Source organism: Coregonus clupeaformis, chromosome 12 (assembly GCF_020615455.1).
Source record: "Coregonus clupeaformis isolate EN_2021a chromosome 12, ASM2061545v1, whole genome shotgun sequence".
Classification (NCBI taxonomy): Eukaryota; Metazoa; Chordata; class Actinopteri; order Salmoniformes; family Salmonidae; genus Coregonus; species Coregonus clupeaformis.
In genome coordinates, this window is record NC_059203.1 from 12,474,141 (window position 1) to 12,490,268 (window position 16,128).

The 16,128-nt window shown below is 43.2% G+C and overlaps 1 protein-coding gene across 1 annotated transcript in view; it reads left to right on the forward strand.

Moving 5' to 3' along the window:
- Positions 1 to 346: 346 nt before the first annotated feature.
- The window catches only part of LOC121577705 (multiple epidermal growth factor-like domains protein 6), a 96,035-nt gene continuing 80,253 nt past the window's right edge, over positions 347 to 16,128 (forward strand). Inside the window, exon 1 of the mRNA XM_045224101.1 lies at positions 347 to 413. Within this exon, the coding sequence (XP_045080036.1) occupies positions 347 to 413 (67 nt within the window). The remainder of the gene's footprint in view (positions 414 to 16,128) is intronic.

The following is a 16,128-nucleotide window of genomic DNA, read 5'->3' on the forward strand; positions in this document are numbered from 1 at the left end:
CGGAGAGGTCGTAAGGTCAAGAGGTACTTAGGCCATCCACTGACTGCACTGTGCAGCTGTTACGAGTCAATGCCAGGCCTTAAGGCCTTCCTAAGTGCAACAGTGTGACCTTCACAACCAACCGGACACTGGGCGAAAGCTCCAATGTGTTGAATCATGTTGAAAGCTTATAACCAACTGTTGACATTTTTGTTGAACCAGCTTTGCATTGCAATGTCTTGTTTTACATTCTACCAAAGATGACAATGGACTTAGACGTGTTAAAGTGTTCAGTGACCAGCAGACCTAATCCCCTGTGCTTCAGGCTCAACTACACTTGGCTCTACAGGGCTCCTTGTGTCCTGAGATGGTGGGGTTTCTGCTGCCAGAGAGCGAGGGCATGGCTGGACAGGTGCTCCTCATTGTTCAGTTGGGTATGCCAATTCAATGTGCTGACTGGTTCCTGGTGTAGGTGTGGCCCCACAGTTGAATCTTGGCTCACGCTCACATGGTCATGCACCATATTCCCAGTCAGCGGATTCAGAGGTGTGGTAGTAACTGGTGGTACAGGTTGGAGGATTGCACCATGGATCCGAGTAAGGACTAGCTTGAGTGTATTTGTATTTTTTAATTTGTTTATATATATTTTTAGGGGGTAGATCAGCTTTAATTTTGCAGATAGATTGTAACTTCCATCAATGTAATTGTCTGCATCACTTCCAATACCCCATATGTTTTTTTTCTTCTCGGAAATATATATATATATATATATATATACACACACATACATATACACATACATATGCATACCTATATATATACATATCCTTTTTAAAAATATATTTCCCTTTATTACTTTCCAACCCCACTAGTGAACAACAATGCTTAGGCCTCTACTTCCAGCTTATACATACTATATACATTTTATGGACACAGTCAATTTTACAATAATTCTATTTAGTTTGTTTTTACTCATGAACTTCCTCTACCCTCAACCTCTCCTATCATTTTCATGATGTCCATCCGGTTTGCTTCTATATGCCATATCTTTCTAACTGTGCTCTTTCACAAAAGCTCTCAATCTATAACCTACAGTATCTCACAAAAGTGAGTACACCCCTCACATTTTTGTAAATATTTGAGTATATCTTTTCATGTGACAACACTGAAGAAATGACACTTTGCTACAATGTAAAGTAGTGAGTGTACAGCTTGTATAACAGTGTAAATTTGCTGTCCTCTCAAAATAACTCAACACACAGCCATTCATGTCTAAACCGCGGGCAACAAAAGTGAGTACACCCCTAAGTGAAAATGTCCAAATTGGGCCCAATTAGCCATTTTCCCTCCCCGGTGTCATGCAACTCATTTGTGTTACAAGGTCTCAGGTGTGAATGGGGAGCAGGTGTGATAAATGTGGTGTCATCGCTCTCACACTCCCTCATACTGGTCACTGGAAGTTCAACAAAGAACTCTCTGAGGATCTGAAAAAAAGAATTGTTGCTCTACATAAAGATGGCCTGGGCTATAAGAAGATTGCCAAGACCCTGAAACTGAGCTGCAGCACGGTGGCCAAGACCATACAGTGGTTTAACAGGACAGGTTCCACTCAGAACAGGCCTCGCCATGGTCGACCAAAGAAGTTGAGTGCACGTGCTCAGCGTCATATCCAGAGGTTGTCTTTGGGAAATAGACGTATGAGGGCTGTCAGCATTGCTGCAGAGGTTGAAGGGGTGGGGGGTCAGCCTGTCAGTGCTCAGACCATACGCCGCACACTGCATCAAATTGGTCTACATGGCTGTCGTCCCAGAAGGAAGCCTCTTCTAAAGATGATACACAAGAAAGCCCGCATACAGTTTACTGAAGACAAGCAGACTAAGGACATGGATTACTGGAACCATGTCCTGTGGTCTGATGACACCAAGATAAACTTATTTGGTTCAGATGGTGTCAAGCGTGTATGGCGGCAACCAGGTGAGGAGTACAAAGACAAGTGTGTCTTGCCTACAGTCAAGCATGGTGGTGGGAGTGTCATGGTCTGGGGCTGCATGAGTGCTGCCGGCACTGGGGAGCTACAGTTCATTGAGGGAACCATGAATGCCAACATGTACTGTGACATACTGAAGCAGAGCATGATCCCCTCCCTTCGGAGGGGCAGTATTCCAACATGATAACGACCCCAAACACACCTCCAAGACGACTACTGCCTTGCTAAAGAAGCTGAGGGTAAAGGTGATGGACTGGCCAAGCATGTCTCCAGACCTAAACCCTATTGAGCATCTGTTGGGCATCCTGAAACGGAAGGTGGAGGAGTGCAAGGTCTCTAACATCCACCAGCTCTGTGATGTCGTCATGGAGGAGTGGAATAGGACTCCAGTGGCAACCTGTAAAGCTCTGGTGAACTCCATGCCCAAGAGGGTTAAGGCAGTGCTGGAAAATGATGGTGGCCACACAAAATATTGACACTTTGGGCCCAATTTGGACATTTTCACTTAGGGGTGTACTCACTTTTGTTGCCAGCGGTTATTTTGAGGGGACAGCAAACGTACACTGTTATACAAGCTGTACACTCACTACTTTACATTGTAGCAAAGTGTCATTTCTTCAGTGTTGTCACATTAAAAGATATACTCAAATATTTACAAAAATGTGAGGGGTGTACTCACTTTTGTGAGATACTGTATATACTTATTATGGACACAGTATGCTTTACATTAGTTATCTTGTTGTTATTAGTTGTTGTTATTAGTCCCATCCTTCAACTCCATTCAACACCACCCATCTATCTCTTAACACCATCCATATTGGATTTCTATTTGCAATATATTTTTCAACTGGTGATGTTTTACAAAAGTTCTGAACCCTTCTATTCTCATTGTTTCTACAGATTGTAAATTGAAAATAAAAATTTTTGCTAAAAGTATTATTATATTATTGATTGATTGACTATGACTTTTCAGATCACCCAGTAGTGCTATCTGCAGGGTTAGCTCCAGGTAAATATTGCAATCCTTTAGCCATTCCTGGACCTGTGTCCAAAAACAAGCTACAAATGGACAGTACCAAAACAAATGATCTAATGATTCAGCCTCTTTGCAGCAAAATCTGCAGAGCTGGGAAGATTGTATCCCCCATATAAGTTTTGAATCCGGAATCGTTTTGCGAATCAGTTCATAAACACTATGCCATGGAATCGGTACGTCAAAAATCTCTTCCCAACTATTTTGCAATCTATATGGGACGGCTGTCAATCCTTTGGTCCTTAAATGAAACTGGTATACTTTTTTATTTTTCACAATTTTCTTTAACCAATTATGTTCTTTAATGCAGGGCCGACGGACAAGTTCCTTACTTTTTCCCCCTTCCACTTTTCCTCTTCCATTTTTGCGGTAATGCTGCAATTATTTGGTTGTAATTTTGGGTAGAGCAGACATTTCCATATGTTTTTGTTAGCTGCATGTGCAAAATAACTCCACCAGTCCTACCTATGATATCATTTACAAAGATTATACATTTTTTTATTATTATTTTTCAAAAGAAAATGGTTTTTTATCAATTTGTATATTTGAGTTTAACCACAATATTTGTTGCATTATTTGTTCTGTCGTTTCTGGAGGATTACATTGAAATTGCAACCAACTTTCTTTGGCTTGTTTTAGAAATAGTGATATTTGGGAGATGATTTCCTTTTCAAATAACTGAAAGTGAGAGGTTGTAATCTGAATAAAGGGAAAAAGGTCATTCTTGAACATTGGGTGAGACAATCGTACTAACCAATTCGGATTTAAGTATAACTTTTGTATGACTGAAGCTTTTAGTGATAGGTCTAATGCTTTAATATTTATTCATATTCATTATATAAATAGGCCCGTTTAATTTTGTCTGGCTTGCCGTTCAAAATACAATTGAATATTTATTTCTCATATAATAAAAAAAAACTGCTCGCTAGGCGTAGGCAAGACCATAAGCAAATAGGTAAACTGGGATAATACTAAAGAGTTCATCAGGGTGATTTTTCCACAAATTGACAGGTATTTACCTCTCCATGGTAGGAAGATCTTATCTATTTTTGCTAACTTTCTATTAACATTTATTGGAGTGAGATCATTTATTTCATTTGGGATATATATTCCGAGTATATCCACATCACCATCAGACCATTTTATTGGTAAACTACATGGTAATGTAAATTTTTTATTTTTTAGTGATCCAATACGTCATATAGTACATTTATCATAATTTGGTTGTAATCCAGAGAGGTTAGAAAATGTATCTAGATGGGGGGATTCAAGTTGTGGATTTAAAAGAAAACATGAATCATCAGCGTACAATGACACCTTTGTTTTTAAGACCTGGATTTCTAATCCTTGATATTAAACTTTCTGAGAAATAGCCATTATTGACTATTTTACACCTAGGGTTACTATACATGATTTTAACCCATTTTATAAGAGATTCCCCAAAATTGAAATGCTCCAGGCATTTATATATAAACCCCAGTCGTACTTTATTAGATGCCTTTTCGAAGTCTGCTATGAATAGCATGCCTGGTTTCCCATATTTTTCATAGTGTTCTATAGTTTCCAGTACTTGCCTTATATTATCTGGCTTCAGTGTTACAACCAACCAGTGGCGACTCGTCATTCAGGGCAGGTGAGCCCCACCTGTTTTGAGCCCCACCTGTTTAGCAAAAAAAATAGAAAAAATAGATATATATATACACTACCAGTCAAAAGTTTGGACACATCTAGTCATTCAAGGGTTTTTCTTAATTTTTTCTATTTTTTACATTGTAGAATAATAGTGAAGACATCAAAACTGTGAAATAACACATATGGAATCATGTAGTAACCCAAAAAGTGTTAAACAAATCAAAATATGTTTTATATTTGAGATTCTTCAAATAGCCACCCTTTGCCTTGATGACAGCTTTGCACACTCTTGGCATTCTCTTAACCAGCTGCACCTGGAATGCTTTTCCAACAGTCTTGAAGGCTTTTCCTTCACTCTGCCGTCCGACTCATCCCAAACCATCTCAATTGGGTTGAGGTCGGGGGATTGTGGAGGCCAGGTCATCTGATGCAGCACTCCATCACTCTCCTTCTAGGTCAAATAACCCTTACACAGCCTGGAGGTGTGTTTGCTTATTGTCCTGTTGAAAAACAAATGATAGTCCCACTAAGCCCAAACCAGATGGGATGGCGTATCGCTGCAGAATGCTGTGGTAGCCATGCTGGTTAAGTGTGCCTTGAATTCTAAATAAGTCACAGACAGTGTCACCAGCAAAGCACCCCCACACCATAACACCTCACCTCCATTCTTTACGGTGGGAACTACAAATCCGTTCACCCACACCGCGTCTCACAAAGAAATGGTGGTTGGAACCAAAAATCTCAAATTTGGACTCCAGACCAAAGGACAAATGTCCACTGGTCTAATGTCCATTGCTCGTGTTTCTTGGCCCAAGCAGGTCTCTTCTTCTTAATGGTGTCCTTTAGAAGTGGTTTCTTTGCAAAAATTCAACCATGAAGGCCTGATTCACACAGTCCCCTCTGAACAGTTGATGTTGAGATGTGTTCTCTTTGCTTATTTGAGCTGTTCTTGCCATGATATGGACTTGGTCTTTTACCCAATAAGGCTATTTTCTGTATACATATCAGTTTGCAAACAATGTAAAAAAATAAAAATAATAATAAGTATTTGTGTTAATAGAGCCACGTACAAACATGGTCTCTTTTTTGCTTTCTTGAGTAAGGCAGCTCCAGAATGCAGGTGTTTCTTTCTAGCTCAGTGCTTTCTGTGGTGGTATTTCAGCCAGCGGAAAATACGGGGCGTAAGGGTTGGTGATGTTCTCTAGTTGCGCCGTGATTGGCTCAGTGTTCTGTCACCCATGGGGACACGGAGAGAGCTTGAAAATCCAAGCCCCTTAGGTGCTGCCGGAAAGTTACATTAGAAGTGCCCATCCAACAAGGCTCAAGGTCATTGGCCACAGATAAATGATGTCAAATCACATTATATCTACAGTAGCTTTGATTAGACTGATCATGTCAACATCATACTTTCAAAATCTTAGATGGAAGCTAGAAGTCATCATCATGAATCAAGTCGGCTCTCTACTGGCAAATCCTTTTCAATCGTTGTCATATGAAGATAAATTATGAAGAGAAATTATAGATAAAACGTATCAGTGTTCATCGGCCATTGGACATAAACATTACACAACAAGTTGGAAATCGCAAATTCAACAATAATTGGTTTGGAAGGAATCAGTGGCTAACTTCAAGCATTGCAAAGCAATCACTAGCCTGCTATTCAGTGGAGTGGGTGTGTGGTCCAAGTCTGGGTTTAAGGGTCTCTTTTCCAAGCTTAAAATGATAAACAATCAACACCATGGGCCAGAAAAGGTTGAATACATTGGCCATGCTGTCAATTCAACTTGACTTCTGCCGCGTTCAAAACAACTGGAAACTCGGAACTGGGAAATCTCAGACTTCAGTGAGTTCAAGACAACTGGGAACTCGGGAAAAAACGAACTCCAACTGGGAAAATACGTTTTGAACGGTCATCCAACTCGGAATACCAAGTCGGGAACTCGGGCCTCTTTCTAGAGCTCCGACCTAAAGATCACTAACGTCATGATTCGACCTTGTTTTTTTCAGAGTTCCCAATTGTCTTGAAATCGACATAAATCCAGAGAATGCCAGACTTTCATGACAAAGTTTGATGACAAAATTTGCCCACGAAGGACCGCCGCGCCACCTTCCTGTTCAAGTGAGCACAGCACAACAAGGTGAGTCCAGAAATGTATTGTATGCTGCTGCATAAATTATGTAATATGCCAGGGAGATATGTATACTGTAGCTAAGGAAGTAATACTAAGTGTATGTTGTGTAGTAAGCTGTTAGTAGCCCATGTGCCTCACCCTAATAATTTGGTCCCTTTTCGCCTCATAATTTAGCCTCCTGTTCTGACTTGGTGGTCCACATGTAGCCTATAGCCTGTTTTAGAGATGTGTCATCATCGAATATTGTAAGAGCTTACATTGTCTGCTTATATGCCCCCTTTATTTATCCAATGGTTCTGACTTGGTGTACAGGGAGAATACTGTAAGAACGGCCCATGTTCTGAATTCTGTCGCTGTACAATTCAAAAGTGCTAAACAAATAGTTATATTGACTAAGACCGTCCTGGCTCGCTCATTAATGTCTTCATCGAAATTACGGATTGCCCCTTATCCGCTCGTGGTCACCTTATGCCATAGTTTGTACATCTCAATTGTCAGTAGAAACCACATTTGTTTATCAGCTATGTTTTTTTTAAAGGCAGTAAATGAGGCTGAATGAACTATTTCGCAGCCAGACAAGGCTCTGTTGATAGCCATGTGTATCGGTGGTAAGGTGTTGGGACTGCTGTTGGGACTCTGCTGTTGGGACAGCTTTATGTACAGTCTTCACCATTGTCCGTTGCCTGCACTACCTACCAGCCAGCTCTAGCCTGGACAATTATCGGCCAGTCTGCACAGTCTGCACAGCGCGCTATCGACCCAGAGCATATCGGATTTTCTGCGGGAATCACTGAATCACTGGACCTTAACACCGGATCATTGCAACTAGCTAGCTGCAACCGAATGGCTGTTGTTGTTGTTGGCTAATCACCACTGTCCCGAAGCAAGCACCCGTTAGCCTTGAGCTAGCCTCGAGCCAGGCCCATCTCCCGGCTATCTACCTCTCTGTCAACCAGACGGGACCTCCTAGTGTTGACACGGAGCCCCGCCGATCCATCACGACTGGTCTTCCAACGTAAACGTCTGATGTGGTTTCAACAGGCTTCCAGTTGTGACGACCACGAAGATCCACCTGCTAGCCCCGGCTCGCTAGCACACGCAATCAACAGCCGTGCCTTCTGCTCGCCTGTGCCGTAGCAGCCACCGAACTGCTCCCAGACTCACCTATTGCTGTTCACTGGACCTTATGATCAATCAGCTATACAGCTGATGCCTGCTGGACTGTTCCTTTATACGGTACCCCATCCTGTTTATCTGTTTAGCCTCAGCCCAAACTTTCGTCGCCATTACCAGCTGTTGTCTTAGCTCTCTCGAATAACACCTGTGATTGCTTTATGCCTCTCTCCCATGTCAACATGCCTTGCCTATTGCTGTTTCGGTTAGTTCTTATTGTACTATTTCACTGTAGAGCCCCTAGTCCCGCTCAACCAACTTCAGAGAGCTCCTTTGTCCCACCCCTCATACACGCGGAGACCAGCTCAATCGGTGCCTCCAGTGATGCTATCTCTTTCATCGTTACCCAACGCTTAGGTTTACCTCCACTGTACTCATACCCTTCCATATCCTTGTCTGTACATAATGCCCTGAATCTATTCTACAATGCCCGGAAATCTGCCCCAATTATTCTCTGTACCCAACGCACTAGAAGACCAGTTCTTAAAGCCTTTAGCCGTATCCTTATTATACTCCTCCTCTGTTCCTCTGGTGATGTAGAGGTTAACAAAGGCCCTGTAGCCCCCAGTATCACTCCTACTCCCCAGGCGCTATCATTTGTTGACTTCTGTAACCGTAAAAGCCTTGGTTTCTTGCATGTTAACATCAGAAACCTCCTCCCTAAGTTTGAGTTATTCACTGCGTTAGCACACTCCGCCAACCCTGATGTTCTAGCAGTGTCTGAATCCTGGCTTAGGAAGTCCACCAAAAATTCAGAAATGTCCATCCCCAACTACAACATTTTCCATCTAGATAGAACTGCCAAAGGGGGCGGAGTTGCAATCTACTGTATAGATAGCCTGCAGAGCTCTATCATACTATCCAGGTCTGTGCCCAAACAGTTTGAGCTTCTACTTTCCAGAAATAAGTCTGCTTGCTACAGACCCCCCTCAGACCCCAGCTGTGCCCTGGATACCATATCTGAATTGATTGCCCCCCATATTCGTCGCCAAACCCACTGGCTCCAGGTCATCTATAAATCACTGCTAGGCAAATCCCCGCCTTATCTTAGCTCATTGGTCACCATAGCAACACCCACCCGTAGTATGCGTTCCAGCAGGTATATCTCACTGGTCATCCCCAAAGCCAACACATCCTTTGGCCGCCATTCCTTCCAGTTCTCTGCTGCCAATGACTGGAACGAACTGCAAAAATCTCTGAAGCTGGAGACACTTATCTCCCTCACTATCTTTAAGCATCAGTTGTCAGAGCAGCTTACCGATCACTGCAACTGTACACAGCCCATCTGTAATTAGCCCACCCAACTACCTCATCCCCATATTGTTATTTATTTTGCTCATTTGCACCCCAGTATCTCTATTTGCACATCATCTTCTGCACATCTATCACTCCAGTGTTAATACTAATTGTAATTATTTTGCACTATGGCCTATTTATTGCCCTACCTCCATAACTTACTACATTTGCACACACTGTATATAGATTTTCTATTGTGTTTTTGACTGTACGTTTTGTTTATCCCATATGTAACTCTGTGTTGTTGTTGTTTTTATCGCACTGCTTTGCATATCTTGGCCAGGTCGCAGTTGTAAATGAGAACTTGTTCTCAACTGGCTTACCTGGTTAAATAAAGGTGAAATAAAATAAAATAAAATGTAGGCCTTAACAGTTTGTGGGCACCGTATGTCACGGTTATAGTCCAATTCATGTATTGTTTAATGTTGTGTTGTGTAGTTGCTTTGCTGGCGTGCTTCCCAATTATTATTATTTTTTTGCCCCACCAAGAAAACATTACAATGATTCTAAAGAGAATCTCCCCAAATCTAATCCTCTGCTTTGGTGATGGATGGGAGGGTTCTGGGGATCTGCTGGGCTAGGTGCCACGGTAACAGGAGAGCACAGTTTCTCTAGGGCAGTGGCTGAGGCTGGGTTAGCTCTGTTGCTGAGGTTGCATGAGGCGGGCCCGGGGCATAAGACTGGGGCTGGGGGTGAGTCTGCTGCTGGGCTTTGTGCTGCACATCTCCGTGTGGACAGGCTTATCCCCAAGCCAGTGAGACCTGGCAGGGCCCTTTGATGGGATTTTACAGCCTCTGATCGGCATCGCGTAGCCTGCATACCTCAGAGAGCACCCCTGGCAAAGCCCCCCGTAAACAGCCTGGGTATCACTATCCCTACCCGTCTTCATCCCCTGTGTCCAGGCCCCCGGGACCACCCTGTGTGCTGTATCTAGCCTCCTCTCACGCCTGTGAAGCGTCCTAACAGGCATTCCCCAGCGCTGCCCAGTGTCTCCCTCACTAAGTCGCAGGGTTTTGTTTTTCGACGCACGGCTGGGCTTTTATCTCCGTAACTTAAGACGTGGCAGTACTTTGAGACGGGAAAAACTAATCACGCTTTTCTCTGAGCCATTGAACCAGGATAAAAGGAAGCTCACACCACAATCCACCCTCTCGCTCTCACACACTTAGGCCTGTGCTATCTCCAGTGTTCTTCATTTAACACAATTCAATCTATAGGACAGTGCATACGACATCCAACGAGACAGATCAGCTCTTTAGCAGAGACCGCAAAACGTACAGCTTTAGTAAAGCCTCTGAAAACCCCAGAGATTGTAATGAGAATGTTGTGCATTAAGATAGTGAATAAGTGTCTGGCACCTGTGAGATGCGTGTGCGCGTGTGGTGCGTGTTCCTCTACTCTAATAAAAAGTGAGTGTAAACTAATTAGACTAACGACCAGTGGTTATTGTGAGACAATTGAGCAGAATGAAGAGTCACATCATGCTGTAGAGAAACAGCCCGTCACACTGATGAGCAACCATGCTAACAGCCCCCTTTCCCAACCCTCTCTCTATCCCTCTCTCTCTTCTCCTTTTGGCTTCTATTGTCCTTCTTCTCTTCCAATCTCTCTGCCAAATACAGTCCAGCTATTCACTTTCGCTGTGGGCATTTTCCGACTTGCTGGCTTCACTTGTTGAGTTCTCCCTCATCCTCTGCTAAGAGATACTTTTATTTGGTCATATTTAAGGATTGAGAATGGTAAAACAATTAAAATATTTTGGGTTATTGTCACGGCTCCCTTCTTCTGCTCTGTCCCTCCCCTTCCTCCCTTTTCCTAGTCTATTCCCTGCCTTCTAATCCTGATTTAAGATAGTGTGGGACAAGCTTTACTCGTAAAGCATTCGATTGACATGACATAGTTGGGATTCTTAGACTGAAGTATCAGGCTGTCCCACTGGCAGGTGGTAGCCATTGTATGTAATCAAAGTTAAAGTGCAGACCTAATGGATTTAGAAGACACCCTCTTTTTCCAGTACATGCGATAAAACCCAACATTTCGGTTGCATAGGCCTGTTTTGACTGAGAATCCTGTAACAGTGCAAGCAATAGGAACCTTTCCCCCAAGGAGTGGGATCTGTGCACACTGACATGTGTTCTAACTGGCTTGAATTCCATTTGCCACTGTTCTTCCAAGTCAAGTGCACATGGAAGTGCATGCAAATGCCTCATTTGGTTCATCCATTGAAATAAGTTTATTTTTGTGTGTTTTGAAAAGCACCAATTGGCTTGATGAATATCTGACTCTCCTGAGGGTGAGAGTCCTTCTTTTGGTTCAATCCCAATACCGCGCCTTAGCCCTCCCCCTCGTTTTCGAGTGTCCCTCGGTGGTGGAGTGGCACTCAAATTGAGCAACTAGTGGTAGGGAGAGCTAAATAAGGCCTAGGGAATGGGACATCACTGCATCACTCGTGCACATCATAAACAGCCAACGTATATCAATCAATGAATTGACGATGAGCCTTGTTTTTCACAATGCCTGTACTGGTGGCAGTACTTGCTGATGGTGCTTCTAGAGACTTCCGTCCACTTCTCCATTCTAAGGTCCATTCAACAAGCTAAGTGTTTATCCCCAGCGAGTGGCCGCTGGCTGGAGAATGGACCAGGACGGTCAAGAGTGGAAGCGGGCAGTTATGTTGATTGATGGTAACAATGAGCTTTGTGACAGGGGATGAGGAGCGGGGACAATGGCTCCACTAGTTTGAGCCCTCGTTAACTGCTGAATGGGAACTGGCCCCCTTTTGCGGCGGGAGGGATCAGGCTGGCGGATGTGCACTTGAAGCAGGCCCAGTAGCAGGACGAGGAGACTGTGGCTGTCCATGGGTGGTCTTTGTGTGTTTGTGGAGGAACACTGCATCCTGGGAACAACTATGTCACAGGTCAAAGACATAAACAAACATACATAAACAGACCGGCTGTCCAACCAAGGCATGGCATGGCATGGTGTCTGTGTCACAGGGGCCAAGCTCATTGTCTTGGGATGTTTTCATTTGGGTGTTACATGTCCATGGTAAACACAGTGTATGAAAAGCAGGAAAGTGTCAAATGTACCTCAAATATCCTCCTCCACCCTGTGAGTCTAATACTGGTTATCTTAACACAGCTCTGTGATGTGACCCAACACTCCCAGACAGTGAGACATTCTGATTCATTCAGTTTAGCCACCAGGTTCTCCCACTGCACATGCAGTCTGTGTATCCTACCTTCAGGGATTTCCCCATTCAGATAAATCCATCAAATACATACTAAGACAAGTGATTTAGGATACAGGCTTGAAATATTTTAATGGTAAATGCCGAGAGATTTTAAACAAAGCGACAATAATTACACTTGACATTTTTGGAATGCCCTGGAACCATTTCTGAGTGACATTTCAAGTCGTACAGATAACGAGGGCCATCTGACAGTGCTGTCCCTGGCCTGGCTCCTGTGAGAACCTTTTGCTTTGGCGCATTTATCTGCAAAGAAAAACATGATTTGCTGCCTCAAACTACAGTGCTGCGCTCTGTGCGTACCAATTACTAACCCAAACATAGTCGGCGGCTGGGGCTTTTGTGCCTAAGAATTACCGTAAGTCTCTCCTCTGGCTCTCAGAGGCTGAGCTGGTGACACCTGCTCCTTGGACTCCATCCGGTGGCTGTGCGACTCACTGACCTCCCTCTGTTCACTCTATTTGAACAAACCTAACGCAATGGTAAATCTTAGCGCTTGAGGTACATTGGCCATATACCACCAACCCCCGAGGTGCCTTATTGCTATTATAAACTGGTTACCAAACAGTTTCAGGGGTGTGTCAGAAATATTTGTGCTATTTTCACAACCGGAATTATGGACGCAGTAGCTGGCGGTGGCGCGAAAGGGCTGGGTTTTGATGAATAAACAAGTTGTGGGTGTGTTGAGGTTTGGCCTCTCACAGGCCAATCAGAACGTGCTCAATGGCTAAATATGTGGTTGCTTCAAGTTATGTATTTACGGTCTTTCATGTATTGCGTTCTAATGTTAGTCCGTTATAGCCTAGTTCGTTAAATAGCCTGCCCCATATTTGCTAAATATGTTGAACATGTTTGCGGTCTACATTGTTCTAATTGCATTGCTTCAATATGGAAATACTTTGTTAAACACATAGGCTATAGCATTCACACTGATATACGGCCTAGGCGTAATGTAAATTATAAACTGTGGGGTTTGAGCCCTGAATGCTGATTGGCTGACAGCCGTGGTATATTAGACCGTATACCACGGGTATGACAAAACATTTATTTTTACTGCTCTAATTAGGTTGGTAACCAGTTTATAATAGCAATAAGGCACCTCGGGGTTGGTGGTATATGGTCAATATACCACAGCTAAGGGCTCTATCCAGGCACTCCGCATTGTGTCATGCAGAGGAACAGCCCTTAGGTATATTGGCCATATACAGTGCCTTCGGAAAGTATTCAGACACCTTGACTTTTTTTCACATTTTGTTACGTTACAGCCTTATTCTAAAATTGATTAAATATTAATTTTTTCAGCAATCTACACACAATACCCCATAATGACAAAGCGAAAACAGGTTTTTAGATTCTTTGGCAAATGAATAAAATAAAAAAACGGATACCTTATTTACATAAGTGTTCAGACCCTTTGCTATGAGACTCGAAATTGAGTTCAGGTGCATCCTGTTTCCATTGATCATCCTTGAGATGTTTCTACAACTTCATTGGTCTCCACTTGTGGTAAATTCAATTGATTGGACATGATTTGGAAAGGCACACACCTGTCTATATAAGGTCCCACAGTTGACAGTGCATGTTAGAGCAAAAACCAAGCCATGAAGTCGAAGGAATTGTCCGTAGAGCTCCAAGACAGGATTGTGTCAAGGCACATATCTGGGGAAGGGTACCAAAAAATGTCTGCAGCATTGAAGGTCCCCAAGAACACAGTGGCCTCCATCATTCTTAAATGGAAGAAGTTTGGAACCACCAAGACTCTTCCTAGAGCTTGCCACCTGGCCAAACAGAGCAATCAGGGAGAAGGGCCTTGGTCAGGGAGGTGACCAAGAACCCGATGGTCACTCTGACAGAGCTCCAGAGTTAATCTGTGGAGATGGGAGAACCTTCCAGAAGGACAACCATCTCTGCAGCACTCCACCAATCAGGCCTTTATGGTAGAGTGGCCAGACGGAAGCCACTCTTCAGTAAAAGGCACATGACAGCCTGCTTGGAGTTTGCCAAAAGGTACCTAAAGACTCTCAGACCATGAGAAACAAGATTCTCTGGTCTGATGAAACCAAGATTGAACTCTTTGGCCTGAATGCCAAGCGTCACGTCTGGAGGAAACCTGGCACCATCCCTACAGTGAAGCATGGTGGTGGCAGCATCATGCTATGGGGATGTTTTTCAGCAACAGGGACTGGGAGACTAGTCAGGATTGAGGCAAAGATGAACGGAGCAAAGTACAGAGAGATCCTTGATGAAAACCTACTCCAGAGCAGGTTTACCTTCCAACAGGACAACGACCCTAAGCACACAGCCAAGACAACGCAGGAGTGGCTTCGGGACAAGTCTCTGAATGTCCTTGAGTGGCCCAGCCAGAGCCCGGACTTGAACCCGATCGAACATCTCTGGAGAGACCTGAAAATAGCTGTGCATCAACGCTCCCCATCCAACCTGACAGAGCTTGAGAGGATCTGCGGAGGGGAATGGGAGAAACTTCCCAAATACAGGTGTGCCAAGCTTGTAGTGTCATACCCAAGAAGACTTGAGGCTGTAATCGCTGCCAAAGGTGCTTCACCAAAGTGCTGAGTAAAGGGTCTGAATACTGAAGTAAATGTGATATTTCATTCTTTTATTTTCATACATTTGCAAACATTTCTAAAAACCTGGGGTATTGGGGTATTGTGTGTAGATTGATGAGGGAAAAAAACCATTTAATCAATTTTAAAATAAGGCTGTAATGTAACAAAATGTGGAAAAAGTCAAGGGGTCTGAATACTTTCCGAATGCACTGTACCACACCCCTTCGGGCCTTAGTGCTTAATTATAGTCTGGACATGGACACGCCAAATGTAGTCAATAAACAATATTAAATTCACTAGGCTATTGATAAGGCCTAGAAAGACAGTGTATAATTCTAATCAAATTCTATAAAAACTAAACAACTTGTTTTAAACAGGCTATGTCTTAATACAGTTACATGCACCATAATTGCTCCCCGTGGGCAGAGAGGGTAGGCTATGCTTGGTTTTTAATCAAATTAAACTAAATGGGGGAAACCAATAGTTTTTTTAATGTTTCTAAATACGAGATTCACTGGCACAAATGCACATCTCTGTTCCATTGCTGCTGTGCGTCATGGCTGTATAGGCTGTGCTTCCGCTCTCAAAATCCATGCAATTATTAACTGTGTTACTGTTAAGGCGTGCTTTTTGTGGGTCTTAAAGCTTTCAATTAGCACTGCATGAAATTGTCAGTTTTGCGCTTGTTTTTAAGGACACACCTCAAATATTGCCACCATGGGTTGGATCCTAAATGATTTTCCAATCGTTCCTTTCCAAACAGAACCCCTACTTTTTTTCCGTTCCTTTCCACTGTTCCGACAACCATAATAAAGTTCTGAACAGATCGAACCCCAAAAAAGTAAACGTTCATGTTGTTCTTTTTCGTAGATTTTTTCTTACCTGTGAAATCAACATTGTTTTTACATTTAGCTAATGATTTTACCCCAATAATTAGCAGAGAAAGAGCAGCTTGCTATGGAACAGGTAAGCTAGTTGTTTACGTGTTTAATTGGTCAGATATGTGCAGTCGTGAGATACGACTGCAATTTCATGGGAGGGGAGAGAGCGAGAGAAAGGGTTGGACATGTAGGGGGCAT